The sequence below is a fragment of the Oryzias melastigma genome, linkage group LG8 (assembly GCF_002922805.2).
Source record: "Oryzias melastigma strain HK-1 linkage group LG8, ASM292280v2, whole genome shotgun sequence".
NCBI classification, from domain to species: Eukaryota; Metazoa; Chordata; class Actinopteri; order Beloniformes; family Adrianichthyidae; genus Oryzias; species Oryzias melastigma.
The window spans coordinates 4,968,252-4,977,555 of NC_050519.1; the positions used below are offsets into that span (position 1 = coordinate 4,968,252).

The 9,304-nt window shown below is 36.0% G+C and overlaps 2 protein-coding genes across 2 annotated transcripts in view; one reads left to right on the forward strand and one right to left on the reverse strand.

The window, feature by feature from the left end:
• znf281a (zinc finger protein 281a) overlaps positions 1–333 on the reverse strand; it is a 149,407-nt gene extending 149,074 nt beyond the window's left edge. The window contains 1 exon segment of the mRNA XM_036213159.1: positions 241–333. The gene's annotated coding sequence lies outside the window, so the exon portion shown is untranslated.
• A 51-nt stretch (positions 334–384) lies between these two features.
• On the forward strand, positions 385–7,962 carry tmem98 (transmembrane protein 98). The gene is made up of 7 exons (XM_024273068.2): positions 385–508; positions 3,919–4,119; positions 6,307–6,438; positions 6,518–6,551; positions 6,632–6,747; positions 6,828–6,887; positions 7,638–7,962. Exons 2-7 carry the CDS (start codon positions 3,989–3,991, stop codon positions 7,837–7,839), a joined length of 675 nt encoding a protein of 224 aa, XP_024128836.1. The 5' UTR covers positions 385–508; positions 3,919–3,988; the 3' UTR covers positions 7,840–7,962.
• The last annotated feature ends 1,342 nt before the right edge of the window (positions 7,963–9,304 follow it).

The following is a 9,304-nucleotide window of genomic DNA, read 5'->3' on the forward strand; positions in this document are numbered from 1 at the left end:
GTTTGCCATGACATTAAAATACTCAAAGTGTATATTAATATGGTTTTAAATGGCTTTTATCTTCTCATTTTTAAAAAAAATCTATGTTAACTACAGCAAATATGTTTTTAAAAAGTATTTATTATCAGGCGTTTTGCAGTAAACATAAACAATGTCTCACAGATTTTCAGATTTCTGAGCGTTAAACCAGCTTCACCTCGTCAATCAATAAATAAATAAACTTAAATTAAACTTTCCTACCGGTTAACTCTTGAACAGGTAGAGGACGCCACCTGGCCGCGCGGACACTCCTGAGCACTCGGTGATTAATGAAACCACGTGCGTGGAGGCGCGAGACTGAAAAAGAAAAAAAAGGAAAAAAAAAATAACGAGAGCGCGCAACAGGTCAGGCCTGCTGCTCGGGCGCGTTCACGCCGCAGGTCAGGTCTGGAGATGTCGGCGCCGTCTCCGCGCTCCGGGCCAGGGATCCAAAACGCTTCTGTCTCCTTACGGGAGCCGAAATGTTTAGGTAAGTCACCGGAAAGTTAAAGTTTACCACTTTTTATTTGTGTAAAAACGTTCGTAAAAGTTTTTTTCCTGAAACCAACAACTTGGAAAAGATGCTTTCTTTGTTCTCCTGCCCTGGAAGGAAAAATGTAAAATATTCTACAGCAGTTATTGTTAAACATTTATTTAAGATATATTTTAAAGTTAAAGAAATCATTTCTATAATCAATGCATTTTTTTCCAGCATTTGCAACGTGACCTATTTTTTCTTTATGCTTTTAATTGGATGGCAAAGCAACACAAGCCAATAAAACATACATTATATAATTTACTCTAAATTTTGTAGTTAAAAAAAGTCTAAATGCAGGAAATGATGGTTATAAGTAATTGCAACTTGATCTGATTAAACAGAAATTTGAAAATAAAAATGTTTTTGCTGTTTTTTAAGATTTTCAACATAATTTAAAGAGAAGTGAAACTTGAATCATTTTAACTGTTGAGGTAAAAAGCAAAGCAGATTCACAATTGTTATATTTCTGACTGATTTTTCAAACTCAGCTCTAATGAGTCATCGTCTGGAAAATTTCTTTCTATTTTAAACGGTACAATCCCAAAATAAACATGTTTTGTAACATAAAATTGAATAAAAATCTGAGAGGAAACCATAAACTGCAGAGTCTCACTATCAGTAAAGGCTTTTAGTAAACTATGTGCAGATGTTTCTACACACTAATCTGCTTTTGACACCTTGTTTATGTTTGCCTTTTAGCAGCAGGCGTCACAGATTTAAGGAAACCGCAGCCTGGGAAAGTAAAAATGAGACAGAAATGCTCCCAGGCTGGAGAAAGCCGTGTGTGACACGGCGAGTGTAACCCAGATTTAATCAGATTAAAGAATTACGGCATTCCATGGCTGAATTATGCCTGATCATCCAGGCAAAAATGAAGGTTTATCATGCCGTAACGCTGAAAGTTTGGTAGATTTGTCCTGAAACTGTGCCTGTTTGGTAAGGGCTTTTGCTTATTTATAGAGGGATTCCACTCTAAACAAGTTTCAGACACACTCTCACCTGTGAGCAGGTGTGGCAGGATGGGTTAATAAGTGACCAGCGAGGGCAGAGGGCAGATAAACAGATACAGAAGCAGAAATTAAACAGTCTTCAGGAGATGGCACAAGCAGACCAGGATAAGCTGCAGTCTGTTGAGATCAAGGATGTGGACAGAATTTATTGTTCATGTTGTAGTTCGGTGTTACATCAGTAAACTGACTGCTAGAGTTGAGTTAATGCTCTATAACAAAGGTATATAAATCCAAATGTGTTTAGTGCAATAGGCACTAAATGTTGCTTGTTGTGCTTTTCTTTCACAAGTTCAAAAGTATGGAGCCCTGGAGGTGACATTAAAAAATAAATACATTTTTATCATATCATATATATATAATTTTTTTACCACAAATTAGCATTTCCTCTGTACAAAAAATGATTTTACTAGCAATTGTATGGACAAATTAGAATTTTGTGAGCACATATTTGCATGTTAGAACACAGATTACCATTTTGTGCCTACAAATTATAATTCCGTACATGTAAATCATCATTTTATTTGCACACAAATGACTGTTTTAAAGTCAAAGTTAAAGTCCCACTATTTGTCACGCACCTAGGTGTGTGAAATTTGTTCTCCGCATTTGACCCATCCCCTGGGGGAGCGGTGAGCTGCAGACACAGCCGCGCTCGGGAACCATTTGGTGGTTTAACCCCCCAGTCCAACTCCTTAGTGCTGAGTGCCAAGCAGAGAGGCACTGGGTCCCATTTTTAGAGTCTTTGGTATGACTCGGCCAGTCATCCTCAACAAAACTACTATTTTTTCCCCCACAAAATATTGATTTGTGGCCACAAAACATTAATTTGTTTGCGCAAAGTGCTGAGTCATGAGCACAAAATGCTGATTTGTGGCTACAAAAAAGTAATTTTACACCAAAATTATTTATTTATGGCTATAAAACACTAATTTGTAAGCACAAAGTGCTGAGTCATGAGTATAAAATGCAAATTTGTGGCTACAGAAAAGTAATTTTACACCAAAATTATTTATTTGTGGCCACAAAACACTAATTTGTAAGCACAAAGTGCTGAGTTGAGAGAACAAAATGCCATTTTGTTGCTACAAAAAAGCTAACTTGTCCTAAAAAATATTCATTTTGGCCACAAAACACTCATTTTTTTTGCAGAGTGCTGAGTTGTGAGCATAAAATGCAAATTTGTGGCTACAAAATCTAATTTGTACACATAAAATACTAAATTGTGTGGACGACATGCTAATTCGTGAGCACAAAATGCTAATTTATGGCTACAAAAAAGTAATTTTACACCAAAATTATTTATTTGTGGCTATAAAACACTTATTGTAAGCACAAAGTGCTGAGTTGTGAGCACAAAATGCTAATTTGTGGCTACAAAATCTAAGTATTATACATAAAATACTAATTTGTGTGAACAAAATGCTAATTTGTGGCTACAAAAAATAATTTTACCCACAAACTATTTATGTGTGGCCACAAAACACTCATTTGTGTTGACAAAATGCAAATTTGTAGCTAAAAATACAATTTGTACCCACAAAATGCTAATTTCTTGCTACAAAAAGCTAACTTTACCTACAAATGTTCATTTGTGGCCACAAAACACTCATGTTTTTGCAGAGTGCTGAGTTGTTAGCATAAATGCTAATTTGTGGCTACAAAATCTAATTTGTGTACATAAAATACTAAATTGTGTGGACGACATGCTAATTTGTGAGCACAAAATGCTAATTTGTGGGTACAAAAAAGTAATTTTACACCAAAAAATATTTGTGGCTATAAAATACTAATTTGCAAGGACAAAGTGCTGAGTTGAGAGCACAAAATGCTAACTTGTGGCTACAAAAAAACTAATTGTACCTACAAAATATTCATTTGTGGCCACAAAACACACATTAGTATGCAGAGTCATGAGCACAAAATCTACCCATAAAATACTGATTTGTGTGAACAAAATTCTAATCTGTAAGATCAACATGCTAATTTATGGCTACAAAAAACAATTGTACCCACAAAATATTCATTTGTTGCCACAAAACACTAACTTGTGTTGACAAAATGCTAATTTGTGCGCTCAACTTACTATTTTGTGTGCGTAGATCAATATTCTGTGGACACAGAATTATATGAACACAAATAAGTGTCTTAGCATAATAAATTCTAATTTGTGTGTCAAAATGCTAATTTGTAGCCACAAACTATTAATTTGAGGGAATAGTTTGTTATTTCTTTTCTTTAAATGTCATGTCCAGGGATCAGTCCAAAAGTGTATGATACTACAAAAATGTCTCAAAATGTGGAGATCACATCACTTGCTGTGATTGAAGCTAACAATTACTGTCTCCTTAACAGATGATCGCCCATCTTTAATTTGAGCTTGGATAATTGCCCCATCTTGATTGGACTAATTTCCTGAGTCATCATGGAGACGGTGGTGATTGTGGCCATTGGGGTGCTGGCGACCATCTTCCTGGCCTCCTTCGTTGCCCTGGTGGTGGTGTGTCGGCACCGATACTGCCGTCCGCACGACCTGCTGCACCACTTTGACTCCAAGTCAGTGAATAAAAGCCTCAACATCTGTTACCGTTCTGAATCAATCTGGTCGATAAAGTTAAATGTTTGCTCATGAGATCAACCCAATGACTGTGTGTGAGAACTGGACTGAGCAAGTGTGATGTCACCCATAGAAAATGGCTAACTTTTGACTACAACAAATTAGGTCAATTCAGTAGTCATTGTTTTTTGTTATACTGACATTGAAAATTGGAAATACAAATTGCCAGTGAGCAATGATTGGTCCGAGTCATTGTTTCTATGGCAACCATAGGAGCTAGGAGTGAGCTTGTCAGGAGTCCATACCCCTACCACTTGAAAACTTGCTCGGGAGAATCTGCCGCATACTTTTATTGAAGCATCTGATTGGGCAGTTCATAACTTGAATCACTTACACTACTACAACAGAGTATTAGGGCCACAATAATATTAGAAAAGTAGCTACATTTACAAGAATAAAAACGTGTAACCATGACCAAATTAGTCATAACTGTACTAGAATTAAGTCGTAATTTTGTGACAAAAGTTGTAATTTCTTAAGGAAAAAGACAATGTCCTTCCAATAAAAAAAGCTGTACTTATTAATACTTATAAGAATTTCCTTATTTGTTAAATGCTAAAGTAACAGCTTATGCGTGCTCCATGTTTTAGTTGTTAATATTATTCTTGGTAAGCAGACTTTTGCCTCATAAATTCTCAACTTAAAACTTATGAAATTGCAACTTTATTATTGTAAAATATTGGCTCTTTAAATAATAATTTACAAATTTCTTTCTTGTGAAAATCTAACTTTTTTTCTTCATAACTTTATGACTTTGTTCTTGTAAAATTGCAACTTTTTTCTTATAATTTTACAACTTTATTATTAGAATGTCTTTTTAATTTTTTGTAACCCCTTTATTCTCATAGAATTAGGTATTTTGTCTCATAATTTAATGACTTTATTCTTCCAAATTTAGTTTTTTTTATTTTTATGGTGTATCTAACACTCTGTTGTACACTACAGAAATAATAATGTTAAAAGAAATTTGGATTATCAAGGAGATGTTTTAAAAAAAAGTACCATTCCTACTAATATAATGATTTTGGCTTTTTGTATTCCACGGCTACTTCCTGTTTGAACTGCCAGGGAGGGGTCTTTCAGTCCAGTTCTTATGTACAGTCAATGTTCAAGCCTGTCACATGACATCAATGTTTTTTTTTTTTGTTGTTTTTTTTGCTACAATCAGAAGACTTGACTGTGTAAATAATTTGGTGTTTCCCATTTCTGTAAAGAAACTCATGATGTAAACAAAGGTTTTATCTTTAAGCTTCCAGAGAACTCAATGAAGATCAGATGAACATAATCAGGTCCTCTGAAGCTAAAAAAGGAGCAAAAACATATTGTTTTTCTTCCTCTCTTTCACTTTTTGAGCTGCTAATTAAAATTGCCAAAAAAATAGTTTATATCTTGACATAAATCATCTTTTTTACAAATCACATATGACAAAATTAGGCTAAAATGTTTAGAAATGCTTAATTTCAGTCTTTTATTTGTTCTCATAAAGAATGAAGTAAACTGGAAAATCAAATAAATCAGTTTAATCTGCAACCATTTTTTGTTGATGCTTTTATTCATTCATTTCTTTTTTGAACTTGATATTTTATTTTTTAACGCATATATGTATATTTTTGTGAGTTTTGTCTAAAATAGATTTATTATCAATTCATCCTGATCGACCATCTGGTTTTTATCCCTAAACTGTAATAAATAAATAAATAAATAAATAAGTCAGAGAAAAGTAACAAGAAAATTCTCAAACTAGTCTTTATAATTTACCAACTTAAGTATCATTCTTGTTTTGTGGCAAGAGGAGAGACATTTGTTAAAAAAAAAAGACATTTGAGAAAATTTGAAATTTCAGACTTTTATGTGAATAAATGGTTATTATTTCTAAACTTCATGTTCGGACCCCAAAGAGATTTATGTTTCCAATTATGTTAAGAAGAACACGATTCTGATGTTTATAATCTTATTTTAAGGTATAAACTTTAACGTGGACTATTTTCTAACTCAGCTTGAAGGTTTTTTTTTGTCCCAAAGGTTCTTTGACTTGTAATTCTGTGAGATATTTCCATCATTTTAAGCCCCTCTAACGCCTGGCTGCTTCCTGGTACCTTTTCATTTCTCCCTTCGTCTCCATGCAGACCCACCCTGGATTTGATTGGAGCCATGGAGACGCAGAGCGAGCCGTCGGAGCTGGAGCTGGACGACGTGGTCATCACCAATCCTCACATTGAAGCCATCCTGGAGAATGAGGACTGGATAGAGGACGCTTCGTACGTCCGCCCTGCTGACATGTTAGACTGTCGACTATTTTACAGTTGTTAATGTGTACTTTCCGTTTGTCTCCACCAGGGGGCTGGTGTCTCACTGCATCTCCATCCTAAAGGTAACAGCAGAGAAGACTTCTTAATGAATGTTCTCCGACCATCTGATCACACTTAGTTTTGTCAAATGTCTTTTGGACAGATATGCCACACTTTGACAGAAAAGTTGGTCGCCATGACGATGGGCTCAGGGGCAAAAGTCAAAGCACCGGCCAGCTTGAATGACATCATCTCTGTGGCCAAGCGCATCAGCCCAAGGTAAAAATAACCAAAAAACGAGAGAAAAACATTTTAAAGGTATTTTACCTCACATCTTCTGATATGATCTTTTTCCACAGAGTGGATGACGTGGTCAGATCCATGTACCCTCCTCTGGATCCAATCCTCCTGGACGCCAGGTAACACCATCCGACTGGAGTGAACTGATTGTTGGCAAAAAGTTACCCAAAATGTACAAATATGCCCAACAAAGTAATGTTATACAATACTGCTTCATGTATTTCTACTTTTCCTCCTCGATTACACGCATAAGTTAAAGAAAAAACAAAGACTCAAAAGACCCAAAATATGACAAAAATGTTGTCAGGATGAAAGTTGAAATCAAATCTTTGTGTGATGTTGTTACCCATTGACTGCATAAAAGAACTGGAATGAGTGGCGTTCCGAACAGGAAGTACTCGCTGGCTCCAAGAAGCCAAGATAAACAACTTGTCGGTACTTACAGTCTGTCAGAGTACTAGTTCTTGCTCTGACATTTGACAGATTTCACTTTTTAAAGTCCACTTCCGATGAAAATCATGTCGAGTTTTTAACATGAATTTGTGGCATTTTTCTTATGAAAGGGAGCAAATTTAATAAGAAATATTTTCGCTTTTGCATTTCTGAGTATTTCTCCTTTTATATCGCTTTCAAACTGTCGCAGAAACGCTCCGTTTGAATTAATGAGCAGTTAATACGTCACAAGAACTTGTGCACATGCACTACACACTCATCTGTTCCTAGCGTGTCATTTCCTTGATGTGACCACGGAAATGTGAACGGCGGCTCATTTGTCCGTGTGATAGTTTCTAAAAATGTTCAATTTTTTTAGGGAAACGTTAATTTTTTTCCATCCAGGTTTTAACTTAAGTTTTCGTGTCTTCTCTCAGGGCCACTGCTCTGCTCCTCTCGGTCAGCCACCTGGTGCTGGTCACTCGTAACGCCTGCCACATGTCCGGCAGCATGGACTGGATCGACCAGTCGCTGCACGCCGCTGAAGATCACATGGAGGTCATCCGTGAGGCGGCCATGGCCTCTGAACCAGAACGATGCATACTTGGAGCGGACGCTCAGAGAGAACAGTCCATCTGAAGAGAACTGTGACGTCTGCTCCAAGAATTATATAAACCCACAGAAAAGGTTTTTTTTTTTTTTCAAACTAATCAGAGTCAAGAAGAGATCCTCTTAAGACTGAATAGACCGTTCTGATGCAAACAGTGAGTCGGCGCTGCTCCTTTTTCCCACAAAAAGGCCTAATTTATTTCAGAGTGCAGATAATTATCTTGTACTTGATTGGGATGTTGGGTAAGACATGTCAAATGAATGTCACACATTTAGGAAACTTTATTATTTGAGTGAAGTCACCATGAATGAACCATCACTGAACACCGGACTCACATGAACCTGCAGCACGCCATCACATGAAGGCTTAGTCACATAATCCATTCTGGCTAAATAACATGCAGTAACCAGTGGACACAAAAGGTTTGGCTCAACTCAGCGGACCGAAGGAACCAAGTCTGATTGTTTTCAGTAGGGGGGGGGTCGGCGCGACTCCTGAATGTTTGGGAAAAATTCCCATCCATGTTGGTAAAAGCTTTAAAGTCCCACTACGATCACCTTTTTTTAAGTGGGATTTTGAATATGATTATGCAGTTTTTAGCCAAAATGAGAAAAAAAAAATTATGTTTTTTAGGACATAGTTTCTGCAGAGCGGAAGTACTTCATCAGAAATTCACTTTCCATCTGCTAATTTACACCCATCACAGCCCCAACTTAACATTTCCAGTGCAACAAAAATGGCGAACAATATCAGAGCGATCCAGCCGTACAGTTTGGAGCCGTGGATCAATCTTTAATGTCAGCTCCTGTCCTGATTTATGATTTACATAAAGAAATATAAATGTCCTTCATTATCAGAAAGAACAACATTTTTCATTGGAATGAGTCTTTAAAACTGAATTTAGAATTAATTTTGCTTATTTTTCCTAAAAGGTTGAAAACACCTGTGTGAACTAATCACCTGTCAGACTCTCCAGCATGGGGAAAACTTAAGAGCTGACCACAATTTATCAAATACTTATTTCTTCCACTATATGTTGACACGATGAGAAACAAACATAAAAAAAAACCCTTTTAACTCCACTTTCTGTAAGAAGTCTAGTTTTCGTTTTAGGTACCAATTCTTCTTTTTAATAACATTTTTTGCCAATTTTTTTGTGTTGAGTCAAACTTTAACTTGTAGTCAGAGTTCAAACCAAACATTAGACTCACTATTGCTGCTTTGATCATCATAGAAATGAACATTTCTGGTGTTTACAGCCATTAAATAAACACACAAAACCTCCCAACTTCCATTTTTCAAGTGAAAAATATTCCAAAATCCCAATCCCATTTTTTTATAAACAGTCGACCAAAAAAACAAAATAATTTGCATATTTAAAACAAGGCGTTTCAGCTCTCATCTCTATAAAAATAAATAACATATTTACACGTAACCTGACGACTCGAGTAATTTGTCTTTGAAACAACCTTCGGTTCCATCTGAACGGTGAGG